General features: G+C 44.0%; 3 protein-coding genes across 5 annotated transcripts; 2 read left to right on the top strand and 1 right to left on the bottom strand.

The window, feature by feature from the left end:
* The first annotated feature begins 4347 nt into the window (after positions 1-4347).
* LOC133380973 (zinc finger protein 397-like) lies at positions 4348-12600 on the top strand. Of its 3 annotated transcripts, none has more exons than XM_061619275.1 (4): positions 4348-4652; positions 7442-8315; positions 8864-8990; positions 10910-12600. In XM_061619275.1, exons 2-4 carry the CDS (start codon positions 7584-7586, stop codon positions 11803-11805), a joined length of 1755 nt encoding a protein of 584 aa, XP_061475259.1. In that variant the 5' UTR covers positions 4348-4652; positions 7442-7583; the 3' UTR covers positions 11806-12600. The 3 variants fall into 3 exon arrangements, with proteins under 3 accessions (XP_061475259.1, XP_061475261.1, XP_061475262.1); XM_061619277.1 differs by lacking the exon at positions 4348-4652 and adding an exon at positions 4857-5099; XM_061619278.1 differs by lacking the exon at positions 4348-4652 and adding an exon at positions 5682-5738.
* A 1001-nt stretch (positions 12601-13601) lies between these two features.
* On the bottom strand, positions 13602-19638 carry LSM2 (LSM2 homolog, U6 small nuclear RNA and mRNA degradation associated). The gene is made up of 5 exons (XM_061619279.1): positions 19485-19638; positions 18066-18133; positions 17857-17887; positions 16649-16708; positions 13602-14761 (listed from the first exon to the last, which is right to left on the bottom strand). The coding sequence occupies exons 1-5, from the start codon at positions 19485-19487 to the stop codon at positions 14636-14638; spliced, it is 288 nt and encodes a 95-aa protein (XP_061475263.1). The 5' UTR covers positions 19488-19638; the 3' UTR covers positions 13602-14635.
* A 2008-nt stretch (positions 19639-21646) lies between these two features.
* NMRAL1 (NmrA like redox sensor 1) lies at positions 21647-25901 on the top strand. Its single transcript, XM_061613462.1, is given in 5 exon segments — positions 21647-21698; positions 22233-22397; positions 22400-22486; positions 22489-22592; positions 23545-25901. Coding segments are annotated over 5 exon segments (774 nt in total). The 3' UTR covers positions 23911-25901.
* The last annotated feature ends 1676 nt before the right edge of the window (positions 25902-27577 follow it).

Here is a 27577-nt window from a genome sequence, read left to right as displayed (position 1 = left end):
ACCTGTTGTAAAAGAATGCGTGAGTGTGGGGGGTGAACGAAGCTAACATAGGAGATGTGTTGTCTCTATTGCTTCTGTATAGGGTTAAGCCAGTAAAGGATTAATTGTTTTGAGTGTCTCTTCCTTGGGAGCCTTATGACAAGTACTCTCTCACTCGCACACACAAAGGGCATACGCCTCTAATAAATGCTCCCAACAAGGGTTATGGGCCCAGCGGTGCCCGGTGTGGCATGAGCAAGAAAGGAAGAATCTTTGGGGAAGAAAGCCACCGAAGAGAGGAAGGACACGCCACAATAAATATTGAACAAGGAGGACATGTCTATGGGAATGGCAGTCTCCTTATCAGCAGGCATGCTGTTAGAACGACTTACCGACCTCAACTATTCCAGCTGGCGTTTACGGATGCAGGCATTCCTGACCAAAGAGGATTTATGGCAGGTGATTGAAAACGACCCACCGGCGAACCCACCACCAGCTCCATGGAAACGTTTGGAGGAAAGAGCACGTTCATACCTAATATTAGCAGTGGATGATGCACAACTGCTACACATACAGGATAAACCTACAGCAGTATGGTACTGATTACGACACCATGTTCACCCCAGTTATTAAACACGAGTCTATCAGACTCCTTCTGAAAGTAGCTGCTATGAAGGGGATGAAGCTGTACCATTATGATATTAAGACTGCGTTCCTGCATGGAATCTTGCAGGAAGAAATATATATGGAACAGCCTCCAGGGATTACAACACTACCAGGGCAGGTATGCAGATTGCACAAATCCCTGTATGGCCTCCGTCAAAGCGCAAGATGCTGGAACACAAAATTAGATGAGGTTTTGAGGGCCATGGGATTTGAACGATGTATAGCTGATTCTTGTGTATACGTGAAACAAAAAGGGGACATGTGTACGTACTGTTTGGTGTATGTGGATGATATCCTATATATCCATAATGATGCGGAGGAGGAGGTCTCTTTTCAAGCTAACTTACATCGGTATGTGGATACCAAATGTTCAGGTCCTGTGCAACATTATCTAGGAACAGATGTCATACGTGGTAGTGATGGCAACTTCATATTGCATCAGAAGGAACTAATTACGCAGTTATTAGTCATCTGTGGGATGAACGACTGTAAGCCAGTGAAAACGCCCATGACCGTATCCTTCCAACAAACCACAGAGGAAACGTCATGTGGTAACCCAGACATGTATAAACACATTCTCGGCAAGCTGCAATATTTAGTAAAAGTAACACGTCCTGACATCTCAAATGCTATAAGCATATTAAGTGAAAAGGTGGAAAAACCCACAGAACATGACTGGCAAGGTATCAAAAGGGTACTGCAATACTTCAAGGGCACAGCTGACAAGGGACTAGCCCTATCTGTGAAAGGGGAGGGCAACCTGGAATGTTTTGTTGATGCAGACCATGCAGGCGACCAGGGCAGTCGTCAGTCAACCTCTGGTATTACCATCTTCCTAAACGGATTGGTAATAGACTAGTGTAGCAGAAAGCAACCAGTCGTGGCCGTATCCAGCTCAGAGGCAGAATACATACGCCTGTCGATAGCGTGCAATGAGCTGCGATGGTTCGAGCAACTAATGGAGGAAGTTCATGTAGAGTTCAGTAAACCTATTAGAGTGTATGAAGACAACCAAACATGCATCAAATTAGCAGTGTCAGAAGCAAATCATAAACAAACCAAACATATCAGTGTAAGGTATCATCACGTTAGAGAATGCGTTCAACAGGGCTTCATAACACTGATCTACCTGAATACAAAAGACATGATTGCAGATATATTGACGAAGCCACTATGCGAAGAAGCATACAACTAACTTGTAAACATGCTTGGTCTGTGTAATGTATATATATAACAACGTGTTTGAATGAATGTAACTGAGTATATAAGAGGAAGGCACTGTCTTCAAAAGAAAAAAGGAGGGGGTTGTTGGACCTAACGGTAGCATATTGTTTTTTCTGTAGAAGATGCGACTATGAACGGGTTAAACCAAGAGGAGCTAACAGAAAGTAACCACAGCTGTATGTCATTAGCTCACAGATAAGCAGCTAGCAAAGCTATAAAACCTGTTGTAAAAGAATGCGTGAGTGTGGGGGGTGAACGAAGCTAACATAGGAGATGTGTTGTCTCTATGTGTGTATTGCTTCTGTATAGGGTTAAGCCAGTAAAGGATTAATTGTTTCGAGTCTCTTCCTTGGGAACCTTATGACAAGCACTCTCTCACTCGCACACACAAAGGGCATACACCTCTAATAAACGCTGCCAACAGAAATATCAATAATTTAAGATATGCAGACAATACCATACTACTAGCAGAAACCAGTAATGATTTGAAACAAATGCTGATGAAAGTTAAAGAGGAAAGCACAAAAGCAGGACTACAGCTGAATGTCAAGAAGACTAAAGTAATGACAACAGAAGAGTTATGTAACTTTGAAGCTGGCAATAAGGATATTGAACTTGTCTACCTTGCCACAGTCCTTAACCAAAATGGAGACCATAGTCAAGAAATCAGAAGGCTAGGACTGGGGAGGGCAGCTATGAGATACCTAGAAAAGATCCTCAAATGCAAAGATGTATAATTGAACACTAAAGGGAGGATCATTCAGACCATGGCATTCCTGATCTCTATGTATGGATGTGAAAGTTGGACAGTGAAAAAAGCGGATAAGAGAAAAATCAACTCATTTGAAATGTGGTGTTTGAGGAGAGCTTTGCGCATACCATGGACTGCAAAAAAGACAAATAATTGGGTGTTAGAACAAATTAAACTAGAACTATCACTAGAAGCCAAAATGATGAAACTGAAGTTATACTATGGACACCTAATGAGAAGACATGATTCACTAGAAAAGACAATAATGCTGGGAAAAACAGTAGAAAAAAAGAAAGGCCAAACAAGAGATGGATTGATTCCATAAAGGAAGCCACAGACCTGAACTTATAAGATCTGAACAGGGTGGTTCATGACGGATGCTATTGGAGGTCACTGATTCATAGGGTCACCATAAATCATAATCATCTTGAAGGCACATAACAACTACAGCATACACAGCATATAGAACTCAGTGTTGCAGCTGTTTGTACTTTCAAGGGCTGATTTAGGGGCAAACAATCCAAGCTAGCAGCTGGATGTTAAAGTAATAGCTGTCCCTTGTTGATTGTCCCAAGTATTTGGTATTCAGATATACTGTCTCTGTTTGTGGAGGTTCCATTGAATTAGCATTGGCAATACTTAAATTTATATATTTGCTGAATCTTTTTAAAAAGCCATTTAAGTTAGCAACCATAATCATATTCCATCATGTATTATATAGCCAGCTAGTATAGGAAATATTATTTTTATTAAATTTCTATCCTACCTTTCCTCCCAAAGCAACCCAAGGCAGAAAACAAAATAGCAAAACACAATTTAAAAAAAATCAGAACATTGAAAACACCTGTAAAAACTTTAAAAAATCACACATCCTCACAAATACTTTCAAGGTTGCCAGAAATAGTATCTTTTGACCATTAATGCTTGGGTGAACAGTAATATTTTTAAATAGAGGGATGAGGGTCTTAAAAATGTTCTCATGTATTTACATTCTTTCAACTTTTAGATTTAGAAAACTGAAGTAAAAGCAGCCAAGTTGGCCCACAGGAAATACTCCAAAGTCTATATTAGAGCAATACCTTTATTAGGCCAACCCTTAATGTAACAAAATAGTGTGCAAGCTTTTGTGTTCTCCAGAACTCTTCATCAGGCTAGATGGTAAACAGAATAAGGAGGTGGGGGAGGAAAAAAGTTGGGTGATTGTGAAGTTGGCCCGTCTGCATCTTGCCAGAATCTGAAGATGGAATGTTTGAGGAGGTAGCAGACATTCAAATAAAGTTCTGTTAGATTTGACACTGTTGATCCTACTAGGCATTTCTACACAGAAGGAAATTACAATGAGTTAAAGGAGACATATTCCTAAGTGGCAATAGAATTGCAGCCTTTGCGGAATTTAAGAATTACTCCCCAAGTACAGCGGGGAGGAACACGTATATATATTGACTAATGTACTATATTACAATCGTCTTGCATCATACCCCATTAGCAAGCAGTGAGGTATTTTTTACAAAGGCAGTTTCATAGACAGCACTAACTGGGCAAGGGCCCTCTTGTTATAGATCAAACTACTGTACCGTCTCAGATAACCATAGAGTGCACACACAAAAAAGCCGGGGATACAGTGACACACAATCTACACTTCCTGTAAAGCCGAGACGAGCCACAAAGAGTCGCTTTATCTCTATAATCTCTATGATGAAAACATTGAAAGGTTGAGTGGAAAACTGACCCACTTTTGACCCGGAAGTACTCTTAAGGGCGACGATAGTGTATATGGTTGAGAAAGGGCAGCGTGAACATAGAGCTAGAATATGAGCCACGCGGTTTGTCTGAATTCAGTTTAGCTTTGGCTATGGAGGTGCCTTTTAACTTACCTTTTCAAAGTCTACGGCCGCGACAAGCACAGGCTCGTCTCTGCACAAAGAGCCACATCGAGGACACTAGCAGTCGAGCACCTCCTCCTGGTGGGAGCGTCATAGTGCAACTCAAATGTCAAGGAAACAGGACTACAAGCCAGTCTGACTGATGAAAAGTGCGTAGACTTTGCATTTTTACTCTTTTGCACATGGACCCCTCCTTCCAACTTGGCACTCCCCTTTTGCGTTACCTCGGGAATGGGGAACCTGTGCCTTCTCCCCCTCCCCCCCGAAGTTGTTGGACTCTAATTTCCATTAGCCCTAGCCAGCATGACCAATGGTCAGGGATGATGGGAGCTACAGCCCATCAACATCAGGAGGACGACCACAAGCTCCCCATCCCTGCATTACGGTGCAGTCCTTTCTAAGGGCCCTTATTTCCAAGCAGCCCTGATAGAGGAGGAGGAGACTTTTGAAAAGTCATTTCCTGTACTCCGCTCGCTGCCGTGGGAAAATGGGCTTTGAATTACCCAGGCGCTGGATTATATGGATCTTCCCAGCTTGTGGGTGGAATCTGGAGTTAAAGACGAAGGGAAGAGAGATCGAGAATGGCAGAAAATTGGGTAAAGCGGTTGGGGTGACATAAGATAACAAAAAGAGGACCATGAAGTACAGCCTAGCCAGGAACGGGAGGAATGGGAAGCCTGTCCCCTCCCTCCCCCGATGGTGTTGGACTCCAGCTCCCTTCATTCCCGGCCCTAGAGCGAAGGTTGGGGATGGGGATTGGGGCAGCAGTCTGGGCTGAAGCCCAGTGAAAAAGATTCCACAAAGATATGGAGCCATAAACCCGTTCACCATCTTTCATTTAAGAAACTCAAGGGGACATACAAGGTTTCCTCCTTCCCATTTTCTTCTCACAACCCTGCAAGTAAGGGACGTTAGGCTGAGTGATAGTGATCATCTCCAAGAGTACATAGTGAGCTTCAAGGCTGAGTGGAGATTTAAATGTAGCTCAGCATTAGTTCAATCCTTTTAACCATTACACTGGCTGTCTATATGGATGTTGTTTGGGTTACTATCTAGCAACATATCTAGCTAGGTGCCCCAGCTGCCGAAAGAGGGAATCATAATGGTGCTTCCTTCCTGTTTTTTCTCACTTCCACGCCTATTTAAAGGTGAGATAGTGTACACAGAACAGGGGAAGCACTTAGCCTAAAAAGAGGGAAGGAGCTGAAATTGCACTGAACAACATGTTGTCCCTTGTAAGTTGTAAGTTCTACCACCACCACCTGGGTCCCTTCTAGTGAACATGTCAAACTTCAGCCCTCTTCCTGAGCCTGAACCTGGGCCAGGGGGTCACCCCTGCGACTCCGAAGTTCTGGGTGGCCCCATTTACACCATATATTTATTCCTCTAAACAGTCATGGCTTCCCCCAAAGAATCCTGGGAAGGGTGGTTTATGAAGGGTGCTGAGACGATACCCCCTATTATCCTCGCAGAAGTAATTGGCAGAGTGGTTTAACAGTCAGTCCCTCTTTGCAGACAACTCTGGGAATTGAGCTCCATGAGGGGAAAAGGGGTCTCCTAATCACTCAGTGCCCTTCACAAAGTACCCCCCAGGTCTCCAGTTACAGCTCTTCCCAATTTTCTCTCTCTTCTCCATTTTTCACCCAGTTTAGATTTGAAATCACCAGACGCTCCTTGTGGTTGCAGGGTGAAGTTCTTCTTTTGGAGAGGTGGCAGCAGTAGTTTGTGGGGAGAGAGGAAATCTGGAAGACACCTGCTTAAGGAGGGGGTGGGAAAGGTTAAAAGCACAAGCCAGAGAAAAGTAGTTGGTCGGGCCAGAGGAGAGGTTTGTGGAGCGCTGCTTATTTCACAGCAGGGACAGTGATGTCCTCTCTTGGGATGCTGTTTGCTAAAGCCCTGCATGGCAAATAAATAAGTTTTTCACACAGCAAAACCCATCAAATAAGCTAAGCAGATGTAGGTTACGTTGGCATGTATGGCTAAGGGTTAAACTGTGACTTTAAAGAAAAATTCCCAAAGTCACTTACATTATGACCAACCAAAATGTCACCAAATAGCTAGCAAGCTTTTCAGTCCACCAGAATTCTTCTTCAGGTTGAGGGCTAAGCAAAGGGGGGGGGTTAAAAAAAAAGCTGACAGGGTCTTGAAGCTGTCATGTATGTATTGCCAAAAAGTTCGTTTTAGTTGTATAGCATAAGGAAGGGGTAGCTAATTTGGTGCCTGCCAGACGTTTTGAACTATAATTTCTATTATCCTTGGCTACTGGTGATGGCTGGGGTTGATGGGAGTTGTAGTCCACAACACCTGAAGGGCACCACGTTGGCTGCCCCTTGTCTTAGGGCATGGCTATGGGGGCATGGCTATAGGGATTGTCATGAAGAGTGCCTGCACTTCAGAAGAGTTGCATTTGGGGATATTCGGTCATAGGACTTTGGTAGGCAACTTGTAGGCCATCAGTGACTCAGCATAATTTCTCAGGTGTTAAGATCTGCAGAGGGGGCTCTTTTGGAGTTATGCCACCCTCAGAGGTGTGGGGAATGGCAGCCCAGGAGAGGGCTTTCACTGTGGCAGCCCCTAAAATGCGGAACTCTGTTCCCTCAGAGATGTGTCTAGCATCTTCATTGTACACCTTTTTGCTATATGCTAAAGATGCACCTCTTTACCTGGCCTTGACATTTAAATCACATAAAAGCCATTTTGGCATGTAAGCAGTATATAAATTAATAAATAAGAATAATGTATTTTGTTTTGTGGGACCCACCTCTTTTACTGAATTTGCACTGTTCCATTTGGAATGTTTTATCTGTTTTATAATTGAATCAGTCTTGTCTGTTTTTATAATTGTATATCCTATTGTTGATACCTGCCCTGGGACCTTGTGGTGAAGGGCAGGTGAGAAATTTTATAAATAGATAAAATACATTATTTCTCGTTTTAGGCAATTGCCTTGTATTTCTCTCAGTCTGGGAATACTGTTTTCCACCTGTAATGACTAATAGGTTTGAGAAATCCACACATCTCATTGAGTCTGTGCAACTTAACTAGGAGCGCTTGTTCAGTGCCTCAAGTCCCCGCTTTTGATGGACAAAATGGCAAGTGAGGAAGGAAACACATCAGGACTGGCTCTCCCAAACCAAGGAAAGCTTGAGCAGGAATTCAGAATGGAGGAGCAGAAGCTTGCAGACTCTGAACCAAGGAACGATATGGAAAATGGCCTTTGGGCTGTCTGTGTGGGGAGTTGTGGGGATTTTGAGGAAACAACCATTTTGGAAGAGGTTAAGCAGGAACCTCCTAAGCGGCTACAGGAATGCTGGGAAGCTCAGCTACAGGAGTTTCTGAAAAGAGCTGAATTGCCCCATTCAGAATGGAGACACCCACAATTGCCGGGGACTGCACCCAGTGAAGAGCCTGGAGCTGTGGAGTTGAAGCAGTTCCTGCCAGGCCTCAGCAAAGGGGCCCAACAGACTGATGGCAAACCGTCAGACAAAACTGAAGCGAACTGTAAGAGGGCAAAAGAGAAGAACCTGGAGGAAGACACTGACATCTTGGATGCAGAGGCAGGGCGCCAATATTTCAGGAGGTTTGTCTACCGGGAAGCCAACGGCCCCCGAGAGGCTTGCAGGCAGCTCTGGCAGCTTTGCCATCAATGGCTGAAGCCAGAAAGGCACACAAAGGAGCAGATCTTGGAGCTAGTGATTCTGGAGCAGTTTCTGACTATCCTCCCTCGAGAACTGCAGAAATGGGTGTGGGATGGTGGACCACAGACCTGTTCCCAAGCAGTGTCCCTGGCAGAGGATTTCCTGCAGCAGCAGGTGAGAAAGTTAGAAGCCAGTGGTTCAAAACAGGATGTGGGAGCAAACTTCTTGCTCAAGTTAGGACAGATTTGTGGTATTATTATTTTAGTTCATTACATTTGCCCATTGCTTTTTACAAAATGTCTCAAAGCAACTTACAAAATGTTAAAATACAGAACATAACATTTTAAATCCATAACCCAGAAAAAAACCCAAAATAATAATAGTTTTCATTCATCAATAAGAATAAAAGTATGAATCCCATCAAATTAGGAGATGAAACAAAACTGGAAGAGATAACTCACGGATCAGAATATAACAAGAACATTCAGAATGATCTTGATAAGACTATTAGGCAGAAACTAACAAAATGAAATTCAGCAGAGACAATGCTTTAACTTGGATTCCTGCATTGAGCAAGGGATTGGACTCAATGGCCTTATAGGTCCCTTTCAACTCTACTATTCTGTGATTCTGATTCTCTACCTCTGAAGGTCTACATGTGTGCATTAGTCCTCCCAAGCTTCGTCCCTGTGCCCTGAATGGGATCCTCTTGGGTTTTTCAGGTACCAGGATCATTTGACGTGGTAGCTGAACATTTTCCAGAGGGAGAGGGGGCTCCATCAGACACTTGGCAGGAGCCACTCTTCAGAGAGATCAAACAGGAGGTTAACTGTGACACTGGCTCTCTGGGTAAGGAATCCTTGTGCCTAAATCAGTGGATGATCCCAAGTTCTTTGAACAAACTACAGTTTAGGGGTCACTGAGTTCCTAATTTCTCAAATTTATCGGTACTCTTCTAGTCCCCATGGCTTGTATGAAGGTGGCACTAGCTTCCTTGTAATGTTTTCAGTCAAGTTCATAATTCCAAAATATGGAAATTGTCTATCAGAAATGTTTTCCCAATGCATTTATTCACTTGATTCCAGAGGGTGTGTAGAAATGCAGAAGGTGAGACTGATAAAAACAAATGGATTGCCAAATGATACGGGGTGGGGAGAATCAACAGATGCAGAAAGTTCTTGACCATAAACATGGCCAAACCAAAAATCAAAGCAAAAAGTGGCATGGTTATTATGCGTAGCTGGTGTGGGGAGCCTGTGGGCCCCCCGATGTTGCTGAAATACAACTCCCATCATCCCTGGCCGCTTGCTTGAGCTGATGGGAGTTGTAGTTCAGCAACATCTGGAGGGCAGAAGGTTCCCCACACCTGATGTATAGTAAAAATGTTTAATTCTTATATGTTTGGGAGTGATCTGAGAGCACCAGATACTGCAACATTGCTAAACCTGAGCAGGTATGGATCTGGTCAGTTCTTTGGGTGAGAACCCATGTGAGCACTATCCAAGACATGTGTGAGGAAGATTTGGCTCTCTGGTTGTTGCTGAACTACAACTCCCATCAGCCCCAGCAAACATGGCTAATAGCCAAGGATGATTGGAGTTGTAGTTGAGCAATATCTGGAGAGCCAAAGACTCCCCACATCAGACCTAAGAGCATGATTAAAGTTTAACAAGCATGTATGTGTGGCATCTCTATAAATACTTTCTAAAAAAATATTCAATATTTAATCTTCAAGATCCCTTTTAAAAGTCCCCAAGACTGACTTCAGAAGACCTATGGAACTGAGTGATTTTTTAAAAATGTTAGATCAGCAAAAGCCTCCATGACATTTATTTCTGGTTTGAAAAACTTTTACTAGTTTTTCAGTTCTCCAGGGATGAGGAACCTGTGGCCCTCCAGATGTTGTTGGACTCCCAACTTCCATCAGCTTCAGCCAACATGGCCAGTGGTCAAGCATGATTGGAGTTGTAGTCCAGCAATATCTGGAGGAGCATAGGTTAACCATCCCTGGTTTATTATTATTTTATTTATTATTTCAATTTATATACTGCCCTTAGCAGAATAGCTCTCAGGGCGGTGAACAAACAAATAAATGGTATGAATAATCTTGATAGTAAATCCAAAAGCAACATCTGAAGAAACATGGGGAGTAGTAGAAAGGTCCACAAAAAATGAAGACATCTAAACCAGGGTTTACAATTGGATTTTTGAGTTACTCCCTTGGGCACCATCCCCTCTGATCACTTTTCTACCCATTCCTGCATATCAACTGTCCTGCCACATAAAGGGAGAAAGCACATGCATGCACACACACTTTGCTTTTCTAAGGGATCTGGGTATAAGTAGAATCCAGAAAAATAATCTGAACCATGAAAAGCACAGTTGAAAGAGGAAGTGGAAAGAAAGTCACTCTTCCAACTTCCTCCTCCAGCTCCATGTAATTTTTGAGGGAGAAAACGGCAACCATCATGAAATACAGTAAGCAGGTAGACACATGGCCTACAGAAAGGGGACAGCAGTTGCTGGGCATGCAGAGGAGGATGAAGGTGAGAGGATTAGAAGACTATTCAAGTTAAAAGGAACATTGGTTTGGAAAGAGTTTACCGCACAAAAGCCATGTTGTTTTCTTTGTCACTGTGTAGGGGCAATTCATGTTAATCACTGTTGTGTAGGGGCAATTCATGTTAATCACTGTTGTGTAGGGGTAATTCATGTTAATCACTGTTGTGTAGGGGTAATTAATGTTAAGAATTCTCTTTTAATTCTAGGAGAGGGTGGGCAGTGCCGTGCAGAGGAGCAAAACCAGACAGAATATCCTAGGGATAAGGAACCATGTTGGATGCTGCCAGGAAGAGTCCAACAAAATATTTCTGGCTGCTCTGATCAGGAAGAAACATTTGAACAACAGCCAGAAAGCTTTCCAGAGAAGGAAAAGAACAACCACCTTCAGGGTGAGCTTTTTACTCATGAAATTGTCCAGATAGGAAGAAAGCAGTATACTTGCTCTTTCTGTGAAAAAAGCTGTAGCCAGCGGTCGACTCTCACTGTACATGAAAGGACACATACTGGGGAGAGGCCCTATGAATGCCCAGCCTGTGGGAAAGGCTTCAGCCATTGCTCAAATCTCATTGCCCACAGAACAGTCCACACAGGAGGTCGTCCATATAAATGCTCAGACTGTGGGGACACTTTCCGGCATGGGTCGCACCTCATTGCACACAGGAGGATTCACACGGGCGAGAGGCCACACAAATGCTCAGAATGCGGGAAAAGCTTCAATCAGAGGTCAGCTCTCATTGTGCATGAGCGAACTCACACAGGGGAGAGGCCGTACAAATGCTTGGACTGCGGGAAAAGCTTTAACCAGAGGTCCATTCTAATTGCACATGAGAGGACTCACACTGGCGAAAGGCCATTTAAATGCTCAGACTGTGGGAAGGGCTTTAAGCAGCTTTCAGCTGTGACGGCGCACACCCGTAGCCACACCGGGGAGAGGCCGTACAGCTGCTTGGACTGCGGGAAAAGCTTTACTCGCAGCTCACTCCTTGTTAAGCACAGGAGGACGCATACGGGAGAGAAACCCTATGAATGCACAAACTGTGCGAAATGCTTCCGTCAGCGGTCGCAACTAGTTAGCCACGAAAGAACCCATGTTAATGTTTAGAGTGTGGAGGAAGCATGAGCTACAACCCAAATCTTAGCACAGTGGAGGAAACCTGGAAAGCAGTGCTGGCCAACATTTTTGGCAAATATGCTAGAAACCACGTCCTCAGCAAGAGTTAAGCCTTCTCCAAGCATTTAAAAAGCACATGAAGGCTCAAATGAGCTAGTGCAGCTGTAACCAACATGGCACCCTCCAGATGTTTGGGGATTCCAATTCCTGTCAGCCAGCAGGTCCAATGGTCAGGGATGATAGGACCCAAAGCCTAGTAACCTCTGGAGGTCACCACATTGCCTACCACTGGGCTACAGGTTGCACATTCAAGTGCTGTCCCCACGTCCACCTGGCCTGACTGTGAAGGGGAATTCCCACCGCATTCCATTTTATTTGTTTAGATTCTTTCATAGACTATCCTTTGCACAAGCCACAGGGCTATTTACAACAAAATCGAGTAAGATTTTTTAAAACCGTAACATTCATAGGGGAAGAAAACAATCCTTAAACCAGGCGTAGGGAACTTTTGGCCAGATATGGCCGAACTACCAATTCTTTCAGCCCCAGCAAGCAAGGCATGATGGAAGTTATAGTCTCAATGACAACTCAAAACAACTCGCTGTATTAGCAGCAACGGTCTCTTCTCCAAATACCTGCCCCAAAAGTGCATCTTAACCAGCTGAAGGCAGTAAGAATCAACCTTGCAGTCAGTGTTCCTGATCAAAGAGAGGATTCTAACTGCGTTTTGCTGAATGCAATATAAATCTTCCTTCAGACCTTTGTGGGGGGGAAAGGGGGCAGGGACAGCATTCAGGGGGGTGTTGGGGGGCAGTGCACATGCACTCACACCCCATACCCACTTTGAGCTCTACACGGTCTTTTGAATGCCTCCCCCCCATGCCTTAGTCTTTCTGTAATGCACTCAATACAAATGCAGGCCCCTGAGGCTCTTATCCCTTCTTCTGAGCCATGGAGCACACCTGACAGTATGCTGGGTGTAGACCTATTAAGCCTTCTTGCTTTTGTCCACATGGGACACAAGCCCCTTGCTGCTTGTGTTCTAGGATGCTCAATTATACCATTCAGGAAGCTACCTATCCTTTTTAGCCATCAGACTGTCAACGGGGAGCAAAAGTGAATAAATCGGTAAATCCCTAAAGCTGTGTTTTTAACGTTCCTTATTGCGTGCACAAGAGTGATGAATATGCTGGGATTGGCAATACTGGTGCATGTGCAGAAAGCTGAGATTGGTACACACCCATCTACAGGTGGCAGATCATTAGAAAAGCTTGTTTGTATGTAATGGAATATTTTAAGGCATTATTGGGGTCCTATGGTCCTGCAGATGTTGGTGAACTACCATTTCTATAACCTCTGAACCATTGTCCATGCTGACCAGAGCTGATTGGAGTTGGGAGTCCAACATCTGGAGGGACACTTTGCCCTGTTTTAATGCCTAGTTGGAAGGTCTTGCAGTAGCACAAACTTGAAGACAGGAAATATGTTAGAATGTAGCAGTATGGTATTTGTCTCACTTTCATTGGCAGAAGGAACTTGGATGCTTGCAAAATACATGATGAATTTATTGGTACATGTGATTATGTTAAAGCAAGTTTCAAGTCCTTATGCCATGAAGAGGGTTTTGAAAAAGGAGGGGGGTGCGTGGCGGCTTAAAATTCAATAAGCCACTGAGCAGGCCTATGGGAAAAGGGAAATTAAGTGTATGTCCTTATTGTGCATAATTCATACAGAACTGAGGGGTTTTTTTAAGTGACAAGTACTGGATCCAGCACATAACCATCACCATCTTTCAAACTGTATCCTTTATTCTTCCACAGATTTCATATTATGTACAATTTCTATTTTCAAAAAGCCCTTTAAAAAAAAACAACACCCCATAAAAGTCACTAGGAAAACAAAATACAAGAAAACACAAGAGTTGGATAGTTCCCATCTTCACTGTTAACAGGCTAAACGCAAACTGTGCTTAAAAAGGAAAAGGAGCTGGCTGTATATCACCCTCTGCTGGCCAAAGGGAGCACAGTAATTTGAATTTGAAACCCTCAGTATTACTAGGTGAGCCTAGGTGGACCCGAAGTTAAAGCGGCACTTCAGGCTCTTGGGAGCTTCCTAGGTCCTTTCTGCACCAGCTGGAATACCAACAAAATAGCAATTTGTAGGAGAATAAATGAAGGAAGCACAGATCCCCACCAGCATCACCTAGTTGCACTGGGCAGGAGAAATGGGCATATTATGGGATATTTGCCCTCTACCAAGAGGGATATTTTTCTCACCGCTAAACAGTGCCACAGATTCAGGAAATGAAATGCTGCAAGTGAAGGGCCAAGATGCTTGGGAAGCCATAACTGTACTACTGGCTCGAAAGCTGTTTATTTTTTTTAAATCACTGCCATTAGTATGCAAGGGGGCCCCATGTGCCTAACAGGAACAGAATAGGAGTGTATAAACACCCTCCTTAAAATTAACAAAGGGAATCAGGTTTGTTGCTTCCAGCAGAGGGCACAAGGTTGGAGCCAGACTTAATCCAACTTGGAGCAGACCCATAAAAATTAATGGGACTTAAATTAATCATGACTAAAGTCCCCTTGAATTCAATGGGCCTTCTCATGACTTTGCATCTGGATCCTCCAGACTGGGGCACCAACAATAGCATACACACATTCTCTCACCCAACAGCTGTCTAATTAGGATAGATGAGTGCACCCAGAATATTGGTGGCTCCCACCATTTTTTAAAAAGTGGTATAGTTTTCCCACATCCTTCAACTCTTTCCCAGGAAAATCAGGCAGCGCAGAAAAAATTGAAGTTGGAGGTGCCATCACTGCTTCTGCTGAAGGGCTTCCTTGCGCGCAGCATCCTGCAGCAGCTGTGTATCAACCTCGTCGGCTGGAAGCTGGACATAGCGGACGACGGAGCCACGGATGAAACAGTTCTTGACGGACAACTGGAGAGAAGAAGAGCATTACAGAGTGCAATGCAGAGATTTAGAAGTGTCAGAACTCGACTGGGGAGACCCAAGTTCACATTCCCCACTCAGCTGAGAAGCACGCCAGGTGACCTTGGACCAGTCACTGTCAAGGCACAGGGTTGTTTGTGAGGATAGAGGGGGTGGGAAAGAGAGAGGATAAACACATGTATGCTCCCCTGAGGTCCTTGGAGGAAGGATGGGAGGAAAATGTAAACTGGGGGTTGGTCACATGTGGCTCTTGGCCTGATTTCACAGGTGCCCCTCTGGAAGCAATCAGTTCAGGTGTCTAGCAAGAGCAGTCTGTCCCTCACCTGGAAGCCTCCTGGGTGAGGAGATGGTATTGCGGAGAGAAGGGGGATGATAGAGAAAGTGAAGGGCCCACCAACAGGATGTGGTTTGAAAGATTTACCCACCACGACTCCTGGAATGTGGCCCTTGAAAAGCAAAAAGTTGCCCATCCAAAATATAAATAAACCACAGCTGCTTGGCTGGCATTGTGCTGCTAGATATTTTGGATACATAAAGACAATGTAGTAACGATGACTAAGAAGGAGTCAAAGCGTCAGAATATCAGAGAGGACATCCAAACTGGCTTTCTTTCTGGCATCCTCAGCTTTGGGCCCTGATAAGAAGTAGCACAGTAACGTCAAATGTGCTGAATGTAGACAGGGTGGACTGGCTATGGATAAGCCAGGTAATCCCTTTTAGAGTCTTCCTGTCCCCACCCAAGGTGGCCTTAGGCAATTCCTTTTATCTATTGGGAAATCTCACAAATCAGCTCCCTCTCCAAAGTCCCTATCTGGTGCAGATCAGGATGGCGTAGCTGCGACCCCAGTATACTTCAACTTTGGTTTCCCAGATGTTGTTGGACTACAACTCTCATGACCAGTGGCTAAACTGGCTGGGGATGATGGGAGCTGTAATCCAAGAACATCTGGGGACCCACAGTTGAAGAACCATGTGCTATCCAATACAGCAGGGGTAGCTAACATTGGAAGCTGCTTTGTTGGTCCATTTAGCTCAGTATTGTCTATGCTGACTTTAGACAGGGTCTCTCTCAAGACCTTCCTGGAAATGCCAAGGATTGAACCTGGCACCTTCTGGATGCAAATGGCTCTAGCACTGTCACAGCCCTTTCCCAACATTGGGCCCTCTGGACGTAGCTGATTGCATCCCCCATGATCCACCATCCATTGTCCATGCTGGCTGGGGAGGAGAAGAGCTGAGCTGGTAGAACATCCACCGCAAGACCATTCCCAAAGGGACAAGGGAAGAAGAGGTCTTCAAACTCTATAGGCCCAAGCTGGCCAGGGCAATGCTCAAGTTAAAGGTTGCCAGATTAGGGAGAGGGACAGGGGTACGAGGACCCTATTCATTTTTATAGCCCCCTTAGCTATTGTTTCTAGAAGGCTACAGGGGCATACATGAAGCATCATCCCTATTAGTTGCGTCAGCCATCTTGTGAAGACACATCTTTTTGCCCAGGCTTTCCCTGACCCAATAAGATTGGACCTTCTTGCTTCTGAATTCCTGTTTTTACCTGTTTTCTTAATTTCTTTAATGCTGCTTTATTGTTATGTTGTACATCACTTAGAGATTTTTAATATGAAATGGTTCAGACATGCTTTCAAATAATTAAATAATGATTTGGGTAAAGGCTGGGGAGCGCTGGAGTGGGGCTTGTGGATTTCATAAAGGCACCTTCAATCTCCCCTTCTCCCCCACCCCAAATATCCATGCACTGGTTATGGGACCTTATAGGTTGAAAGCCAACAAGACATACCCATTTCTACCTTGGGATTCTTCTGCACTTCACATGCCAGCCATCCCAATTCCCCTTTCAGCCTACAAGTCATCACTCACCATGTGAGGGTATTTCTCTGGGTCCGTCACGCTGATGTCTGTGAGCTTGATATTCAGGTACTGTGAAGCCACAGAAAAAAGAGGGGAGGAGCTAAGCAAGCAAGGTTTAGCAGCTTGTTTATATATCCATTGTCGTCTATCCGCTTTAAACAGCTCCCTTCGGCCTTCACTGAATGTAAGAGCCCTGCTGGATCAGGCCAAAGGCCCATCTAGTCCAGCATCCTGTACTCACAGCGGCCAACCACATGCCCACGGAAAGCCCGCAAGCAGGACCTGGGCACTCTTCCCTCTTGCAGTTTCCAGCAACTGGTATGCAGAAGCACACTGCCTCCAACATCATGACTACTAGCCAACGATAGCCTTATCCTCCATGTATTTGTCTGTTCCTTTTTTAAGGCCAGTTGGTGGCCATCTCTGCCTTCCATGGAAGCAAATTTCACAGTTTAACTATGTCCTGCATGAAGATAAGATGACCCTAAGCTATAATATTATGAGTGGAGAAGAACAAAAATCTCCTTATCCACTTTTTCCATACCAGTGTGGCAAAGTGGTTAGACTTGGACTGGGAGACCCGGGTACAAATCTTCATGTGGCCATGAAGCTCACTGAGTGACCTTGAGCCAGTCACTGCCTCTCAGCGTACCTGCCTGAAAGGGTTGTTGTGAGAATAAAGTGGAGAGGGGGAGAAGTATGTACACCACCTTGAGCTCCTTAGGATATAAATGCAATAATAAAGAAACACTGTGCATAATTTTATGCACCTCTATCATGTCCCTCCTTATAATAGTAGAACAATTAAAACAAAACCTTAGAATCATAACACAGTGACACATTTGCTTTCTAGACATCTACTTGTACACTTCCTCTTTCCTCCTATAGCAAATTTCATACAGTAAGCGCCTTTAAGACTGAACATATTTTTCATAAAGCCTAGAGAATACGCCTATATAATTCACTGAAAAGAGGGTAGCACATAATAAGAACAAGAGAATAAAAAGAGCTCTGCTGGATCAGATTGCTGTAAGTCGCTTGGAGTCCTTTGGATAACAAGTTACTAATATATGAAATAAATAATGATGCCAAACCAGCATCCTGTTCTCATAGTGGCCACCAGCTGCCCCTGGGACACCCTCAAGCAAAGGCCGAGGGTAACAAGACAAGTGCATTCTCCAGAAAGGAAGAAATAGGCTTGGGGGGGTAATTCATACCTGATCCACAGAGTGCAATGTCCCACATATACTGTAAAAAAAGGAGAACGACACAATTAAAAGCTAGCCAGGACAGGGAGAATGGGGAGGGAGACAGGAAAGGGTGTAAAGGCTGAGAAAGGGGTTAAGATCTATGAGCCAGGGTCCTGGATTCTTCCCAAGGAAAGCAAGAACCATTTGCAGCCAAACAGCTGTAAAGGAAAACATACCTCAGGTCATTCTTCAGCTCAACCACCACATCCTTCCCTACCAGGGACTTGAAGAACGAATAGAAGAGCTACAGTGAGGGGAAGAACCAACATAAAAGATCACCAAGAGACACCTTGCACTCAGAAACACAAGACAGACACACAGCTGTTATTCTACTGTTCAGCAGGAAGCTGGATGTGCCAGACACTTCACAGTACATATGTGGTAATAATAATAATAATATTTAATTTGTGTGTCGCCTATCTGGCAAATAGCCCTGTGTCAACCTGGTGTCTTCCCGGTGCCTTGACCTACAACTCCCATCAGCCTCAGCCAGCAGACCCTCTTGAATGTTAAGATCAGTGCGGGGTTTGTGTGTCTTTTTGGTAGCTCCACCGCCCTCAGAAGCGACGGGGGACGGGGACGGGCCCAGAGAAAGAATTCTCTATGGCAGCTCCTGGGTTGTGGAACTCCTCCCCACACAGAGCCGCATCTGGCAACTTCAGTATGCAGCTTCCAGCCCATGCTGAAGATGCACCTCTTTAACCTGGCCTTTGACGCCTGAAATGTATATTTTTAGGAGCCACCCGATTCTTGTCCTAAACTGGTTTTAATGTTGTATTCTAAATTATTGTGACCCGCCCTGGGACCTTAGGGTGACGGGTAAGTAATAATAACAATAAAAATCTAATAATAATAATAATAATAATAAAATGTCCTTGAACTCTGAAAATGCCCCTTATTTGTCTGGATGAAGAACAAAGAGAAATGTGCAAGTGTGTGAAGAAACCAGTCTACTGTATGTACTGTATGTCCATTTGTTGCTCAACCTACTTTTGCCTCTGGCCCCATCCACCGCTGGCATGACCCACCATATTTGTAGTGTACTCTACTGTAACTGTACCAAAGTACATACAATTAAAACAATCCTATATTCTTCTTCTGCCTACCTATGCCTCAATCCCCCTTTCCTGTGTTGTTGCCTTGTACCTACTTTAGGCTGTAAGCCCCTAAGGGCAGGGACCTGTCATACCTGCTCTTGGCAAATTGCACAAATACGATACTATATATAAAAGAACAATAAACGTGCCATATAAAATAACAGCGATAATAACGATGATGATGGCAGTATTAAAGATATCACAAGACTGTTTTTACATGCAGCTATTCTGCCTGCCTCTCTAGCCAAACACAGGCTTCTCTACTAGCTGCAAAACTTAAAGCAGGACTAGTTCACCCTTCCCATCGTTATACCAATAGACTGCCCACCCCGCGGATTCAGCAGCAGTTTCTCCGACTGCTAGGGCTGACCCTCCTGTGCCCAAGCAGAAAAAGATTCCCACAACTATCCTATTAACTCATAAGCCCTACTTTAAGGGAAAGAAAAGGTACAATCACAACTACGCCACAAAACGAGGGCTGTGATGTTACACACTCACCATAGCAGCCGCTGCCAACTACCTTAGCAAAGAACCCGCGTGGACCAAACCTTAGAACCAGAAAGAACTTCCCGGGCTGCGCATGCGTCATGCGAACGTCTATGAAACGGAGGGGGGGGGACAACGGAAACACTAACGTTAGACGTACTCGGAAGGGAATAGAGCGTAAGAAGATTTTTTTAAAGGGGCCGCTACCTAAATTAAGCCATTTTCTATGTCTTAAAGGAGGAGGCCGCTTACTAGCATTGCACTTTATCGGTTCAAAAAATATTACAGGGAAAACTCCTTTAAACTCTCAGTCGCACCTGCAGCTCACCGGTTTTGTCTTTGACAGTGGCCGAAACCGGTGTTGTGTACGAGAGGGGATTTCAGCAGGTGTAGTGCATCTGGTTACCCTAGTTGCTATAATGCCATCGCTGATATAAATCCCTAACTGCGCTGTGGACTTGACTAGAAATAAATGCATTTTTACCTAATAAACAGAGGCTTTTCGTATGCGTGCTACAAGGGGTGGGGATGTTTGCGTACTATAGGGGGTCCTTCTAAGTTTTGAATTACCTTTTATCCCAATTCTTTTCTTCCAGGACAAACTAAAAAGAGTAGTAATTGGAATGCATTTCTTCATTCTGAACAGCAAAATACCAAAAAAAAAAAAAAAAAGAATTGTGTGTCAACGCTGCTTTTTTCCTAAGCTAGTTTTTGGGTTGGTTTCTTTGCTGGTTTTTATTTTATTTATTTATTTATTACATTTATATACTGCCCCATAGCTGAAGCTCTTTGGGCGGTTTACATCAATTAAAAACAATAAAAACGAATATACAAATTTTAAAACACAAAAAACAATTTAAAAATACAATTTAAAAACAATTAAAAACAATTTAAAAACATGCTAAAATGCCTGGGAGAAGAGGACCTGGTGCTGAAAAGATAAGTGTTTTTGCTTGTTTGCTTCAGAGATTGTTCTTAATATTTGCTCTGCTGTCACTGGATTATATTTTTTGCATTTTATTGATTTTTATTTTGTCACCTGCCAGCGAACTTTGTCCATGGGGCAGTATGTAAATATTGTGATTAAATCAATAAACTATTTTCAGTGTATTCACTTTTTTCCAGAGCTGATTGTGCTAGGTTTGTGCCAAAGCCTGCAGCGGTATGGTCTTTGCTTTCCCTTATAGGAGTGCTGTTATGTTGGGAATTTGGGCTTGAGGATTAAATTCCAAACTCTCATCTGAATAGATTCTGCCACCAGCAATATATGGGCCCAGATCAACAATGGCAAGGCAAGAGATTATAAAAGATTGGGGGCTGCAGGTAAGGATTGGAGTGAATTCCTCTCATGAGTTCAATGGCATGAGGCTGGAGAGATTGCCTACTCCTGAGTAAGTAGAATCAGAGGCTTAAAATACCCCTTTCCCACAGATCTTTGTTTTGGTCCATTTGCTCTGTCTCATAAATATGGCTAATACTTTTGCGAGACATGTCATAGATAGGAACTTACTGGATAGTATTAAAATTCATAGAGCACACTAGATCCTGTGTACTTTTCAAGGGAAATCCTCCCCTCTCCCCAAAGAATCAAGGTGGGGGTTTTCCTTCCCTTTTGAGGTGACAACTGAGGGATTTGAGCTCCCAGATATCAAGTGCAATCTGTCTCACAGCCCATTTCCCCCTTTCTCCTGCTGGGGCAGGGTGAGGAATCACCTTTCGCCCTTCAAGTGACTGCTGTGGGAAGGGATTTGGGCCCAGGGCCAAAAGCTAGCTAACGCAACCTGCAATTTGTCCTCCTGACTCAGGGATGTGTAGTAGTCGACCATGGTGAATTAACTATCCTGTTCTTCAGATAAGTTCCCAGGGCTGCTTTCAAAAATATCAGAAGACAATGAAAATGCTGTATTCATTAAAGTTGTGATTGATCATAAATGCTTTCTGAGCCGGAAAACCCCAACAAAATATAAAAGAACAGCTTAACACTTCAGCAGAGGCCTCACAACTTTATGGCAAAAACCCTGTATTCCTTTACATTGGACAGTAGAGTGCAAAATCAATTGGTTCAGTTTTAGGCCGAAAGTGCCAATATGAACTGTGACAGTGCGTGACTTGAGAAGTTTTTCTGTTCCTATGATGCTTTAAACAGCTGCCTATCACAAGGAAATTTAGAGAAGATGCAGAGACGGCGCCAGCACCTGGCATCCTCGGGCAGCTGTCAGGGCCCAAGTATGCTGTCTATTGCTGATGCCTGCCCTGGCCACCCCCTCAATTTTTTTCTAGCCCATTTTAATTTCCTACAAAGCCCCCAACCTAGTACTCCTACCCAGGAATTGTGAGAAATATAAAGGGTGGCTCGATCAAGTCTCCTAGCACTGCTTGGACCCACTCACAGAGGAGGGGCTCACCAGAGGACTTTGCTCCCACAAAATGTAGTGATGGACACCAACTTGGATAGATTTAGAAGAGGAATAGACAAATTAATGGTGCATAAGGCTATCAATAGCTATATATTATCTACAGTATTGAAGGCGGTATGCCCCTCTGAATACCGATTGCTGGGAATCCCAGTTGAGGAGAGTGGGGCTGGACTCACTCCCTGCTTGCAGGCTTTCCATGGGCATCTGGCTGGCCACTAAGAGAACAGGATGCTAGGCTAGATGGGCCTTTTGGTTTGATCCAGCAGGGTCCTTCTTACATTTGCTATTCGTATGCCCAGGGCCCCTTCGAACCTGGAGCCAGCTGTGAGCAGGTGAAGCATAGAACCTTTGCGAGGGGAAAAGAACTGTCAGTGTAAATGGAAAGCAGAAATTCTACACTCTCACAAAGGAGAAGGGTCCAATGGTAGCCACTATTTCTGCCTCCCCACCCTTTTTTCTCTTGTAGGTGCCCAGGGAGGTTTAGTTGCTCGGGCCCTCCTAGATGACAGCATGTTAATGTTCAGGCTGTGACCTGCAATCCCAGCCAGCCGGCAACTTAGACCCTCCTTAGCTGTGGAGCTGAAGTGGTGAAGGGAGACCTGATAACCCAATCACAATGGAAGAGTCCATGGAGGGAGCATATGGGGCCTCTGTGATCACAACATCCCTTGATGATTTCAACAAGTAGCAAGAAAGCTGTCAAGTAAATCAAATCCAGGAATCTGGTTGCCCACCACTCTGTCTGTGGCATGCCCATGCTACAAAGTTAAACTGTGCTTGTCTTTCATGCTTTCCTCTGTCTGCAGGGGCACCCAAGGCCTGGGTCTTCTGGGCCAGGCCCCAGATTGCCTGCCCCTTTCTCTTTTTACTTTGCATACAGGGTGCCCTATAAAATGCAGGGCTGGTGACACACCATCTTAATTTGCCCAGAGGCAACTGTTTTAGTTTTAAAATTTATATAGATAAGGAGCAGTTCTTGACAACAGTGTACTGGGCCTAGAAAATCCTCTTGGGCATCCCCAAACCTCTGGGTAAGTGCTGATGTTCAGAGTTTGGCCCCTGTAGGCTTGGTTTTTGTTTACAAAGAGTGCTTCCAGGTTGTCACTATTTTGCGGGAAGAATTGAAGCACATACTGGAAATGTAGGTTTGCACAATTAAAATGGACTAAAGTGTTCTGTCACCCCTGTACCACAAATCCATTTTTTAAAAGAAACATATATTTTTCAGTTTAGGAAGTGAGGAAGAAATGCATTGGAAAATGTGAGATGAACAAATAACCAAAGGGAAGACGTGTAAACATCCTGCAAGCAAATCAGAGTGCTCATTGTCATAAAACCTCCCCACAAGCAAATCGGAATTAATACTGAATAAACAGGTAATCTGGAGGGACCTTTAAATGCAGGTGCCCGGTGGGGGGGTCAAGGTGTGTAGAATCCAAGTCTGGCCAAGCTAATTTGGGATCTGAGTCAAAAGCACCTCTTCCTGTGGGTAAAAAATATAACACACTCAATCAGTCTCAGTTGCCTGAGGCACCTGCCTCAGTTTGCCTAATAGAAGAGCTGGCCCTGGTTCCAGTATCCCATCCTACTGTTCTTCAAAGTCCTGATTTCTGCTCTCACAGTAATCCATGTCCCCCTGCACTTGCTCCTCACAGGGTAAGAAAGCTGCAGATGTCGCCAAACAGCGGGGTTTGAAACATGCTGTCTTCAGCAGATTGGACCATGTGGAGAAACTGATAGGCGGGCCTTTGAAGGTACCATTTTATGACAGCAAGAGAGAAGCCGAGGTCCTCTACTGGGAACTAGGAGTGCCCTTCACAAGCGTGTGGGTACCTTGCTACTATGAGAACTTCCTGAACTTCTGCTACCCATGCAGGGAGCCAGGGAAAGATGCTAACACTGTAGATACGGAGCAGAGTGTCTGTGCAGAGGATACTCTCTCTCTCCCTCTCTCTCTCTCTCTCTCTCATGCACACACAGCTGTTATGCTTTTAACAGCAGTATGCCAGACTGAAATTTAGGCACATGGAAGTTTCCCTGCCACCTACCTCCATACCAGATAAAGGCTTTGCCTGCTAACTTTCTGTCTGTCAAGCTGTTGTTACAGGAGCAGGAGCAAGACCCATGAAAGCGGTGGCACACGTGTGTTTAATTTTATTTATTTATTTATTATTGCATTTATATCCCACCATATCCAATTATATGAAAACCTCAAAGTCATATGCCAAGGTAACATACATGGCAACTTTTGTAATAATTTTTATTAAACATAGTCTACTAAGTGAAATAATTGTAGTCACGTCTCATACAACTGCATCAAATACAACCATCTGCTATTTTATTATCAAAGCCTAGATTATATATTAAAACAAGAATGTGTCTGATTCACCTCTTAGCATAGTAAATGTATCAATATTAAAAACAGCATTTGCTGTGAACACTGTTTGTAATCTATAAATGTGGAAATAGGGAGTAGTGATGTACAAGTCTGATTTGCAAATCTAGTTTGTGTCCAAAGGACACCACAAAGATAGAAAAATGCCTTCCATTTCCAGTATAATGATTTTAATTGAGCTGCATTGGGGTCAGCAAAATCATGCGTAACAGAATTAGCTATGGGGCCTGATCTCTGGAACCAGCCAAACTGGGTGCAGAAGTGGGTATCTTTCCCACACCAGACAATAGTGTTCTATAAGGGAGAGCAGTGCACATAAAAGTGTTTGTAGAGGAAATACTTCTGGATGTCTCAAGCAAATGAGCCATCCAGATGAGAGAAAAGGTCCCTGACTCCTTTTCATCAATTCATAGAAAAAAGTATTGTGATCCTTTTTTAAAATATAATTTTATTAAATTTCCATATATAAGCATGCATTCATGATGTGCCCTCCTTATGCAGACTGCATGCTTAAAAATTAGGGCTGTGCTCTGTAGTCGGCCGAGACTCATGTCCTGCTAGCAGGCTTCTCATCAGCATCTAGGTGGCCACCGTGAGAACAGGATGCTGGACTAGATGGGCCTTTGGCCTGATCCAGCAGGACTCTTCTTCTGTTCTTATCCAGGCACCCTTTTTTCTTCCTAATTGATCAGTACTATTATTTATTTAACAAATTTAACAATGAAAGGAAAGAGAAAGAAAATAATAAAATTCTGAAGGTACAAAAAAAAATTAAAGACAAAATATAATATATGGATACTAATAATAATAACGATAAGCCATCATCAGTTTATATTATGGATACAGCACCCATCAGTACATGCATCTTGAGTTAAGCACATAAGCAATGGAGGCTTGTGGCTCTGTTGTCAATGGGGCAGTGAATCCGCTCCAGGTCTTAGTTCAAACTTTCAAGAAGCTCCTTGAAAGTTTGGAATACAACCGAGAGTGGATGCAGTGCCCCACTGACATCAGAGCCACCAGCCTCCACTGCGTATAAATTAATATAAGCTCAGCAGATGTCCAAATAGGTAATCTTCTCACAACTGATGTCTATATGAAATATGTTCAAATGTAGCCAGGGCAGTGAGGCTTTCAGTCCATTACATAATAGACAGTGGGTATTTATCCTTCCAGTCTCAAAATATGTCTAGTAGCAACAAAAAGAGCTTGCAAAGTCCACTTTTGTTGTCCTGCTGTTAACCCCCATACTTCAGGAATATAATTTAAGAGTGTATAAACAACTGCAAATATCAAGAATTTTTCCAGTACAAAATTAATATGGATAACAACTTCAAACCAGAAAAAATATATCACTGGACAAGCCAACACCATATGCCTCAATGAGACATACTCTGCATTACACCTCTAACATCTATCTGTATTACACAGTGCCTTCCTATACAAATGTTGTGTAGTCCAATATACTCGAAGTATTAACATATGCTGAATCAATCTCAATTTCAGGTCTGAGGAAACATTCCATACAGATAAAGCAATTTTCCATTGTTTGGGTAGTATAATACATTTTAAATCCTTATTCTGTACCTCTCTGAGTGCCTGAACTTCTCCTTTTAAAGATCCATTAAAAATTTATAAACAACTGTTATGGACTTAGCTTTCTGTAAGGATCTGATAATTCCCTCCAACAATTCAGGAGGTGCCAAAGCACTCAAAGCAGATGGGCCATAAATAGATACTAGCAGATGTTGTAATTAAAGATATTGAAGAGTGGTAGTTGCTTTCACAGGTTGACAGCGCAGCACAAGTGAGTAAACATCTACAATGGGGTTGTGACCTCATCTAAGGTGGGTTGCACCATCATCTGCTATTTTGTGTGTGCTGTTTTGGGATGGAGGGAGGAAATAGAAGAGAGAGATTGAGAAACAGGGTGGAAGAATGATGGACATATATAGTAAAAAATTAAATGTGAGCACCATGTAGCAGGCTGGGGTTAAAAACAGGCTGCAGGTCTACTGTATTAGAAGAAGGCAGGTGGAGCAAAGCCCAGTGTCTGTCTTTTGAACACAACAACATTATCAAGGCTGGCTCAGGCAGGGTCAGGCCAAGACATTTTGCCACCTGAGAAGAAGGAAAAGATGGAGCCCTATCCATTTAATGTACAGAAGCCAACTGGACTGGCCTTTGACTCTTACTTCAACACTGGTGATAGGACAGTGTTCTCTGTCGCACCTGAGGCAACAGGCTAGTTTGGGGGGGCACGATAGGCTGTGTAGCATCACACAGGTCTGACCTCCAACGGAGGGGAATGGCTGGGAGATTTAGAAGGGGTAGCCAGGGGGCTGTTGCAGCAGCTGCTGCACTCCCCCTCCCCATCTGCTGCCTGAAAGAGTTACCTCACTTTGCCTAATATTAGAGCTGGCCCCGGGTCAATGACATGTTGCTGCCTGAGGCGGAAAATGACACCATTCCATATACAAACACCTACCAGATTGGCATTTAAATCTTACTGCAACACGGGTGAGAGGACAGCATCTATGACCTGACTTGAGGGCAGCGGGCTAGCTGAGGGGCACAGGGCTGGCTCCATAGCACACACAGCTCTGTCTTCCAACACCTTGCTGCTGTTTCATGCCCATCACCATCTGCCACCTGAGGGAACTGCCCCACTCTCCCTTATGGTAGGGCCAGCTCTGATCATCAGTGCTGTGGTAGAGCTAACTGGATGAAGTCATAAGCCCAGAAAAAGGCCCTTAATGCTGTTTTTGCCCACTGCCCTGATAGAAGTCAATGGACAGGAAAGATTGGTTGAACATATATGGGTTCACTGCTTCCACTAGAGGGCAGCAGAGACCCAATCACTTGCGCTCATAAGGAAATGTTTAAGATACTGGGGAAATTCTGGCTAAATCAGTTTTGAATAAGTTGACTCTCTGCCTTATCTAGTTTCACACACATGGCATGCAATTCTTTTATCAGTTCAGTCTGAGGAGACTTAATCTGGCAAGCTCTGAGCCAGAGCACACCGGTTCTGGTTGCTATGGAGATGCTGTCCAAAATGGCTTCCCTGTGGCGTGTTGTCCTTCTCCAAGCAAACAAAACAAAAGCCCCAACAAAGCACTTGGTGTGTGGATTGGTGCCATAATATTTGTGAGCCCCAGTGCTCCATGTTCTTGGCAGTTGCTGGGGAGGGGGCCAAAGACTCGCCACCACGCTGGCCCGAATCCATTTGGAGGAGAGTACCTGTAAACCACAGCGAAGTCATGAGATAACTGGCCACAGAAAGATCATGA

This window comes from Rhineura floridana, chromosome 3, assembly GCF_030035675.1.
Source record: "Rhineura floridana isolate rRhiFlo1 chromosome 3, rRhiFlo1.hap2, whole genome shotgun sequence".
Classification (NCBI taxonomy): domain Eukaryota; kingdom Metazoa; phylum Chordata; class Lepidosauria; order Squamata; family Rhineuridae; genus Rhineura; species Rhineura floridana.
Note: the sequence above shows the minus strand (reverse complement) of the source record. Positions and strands in the feature narration are given on the sequence as shown.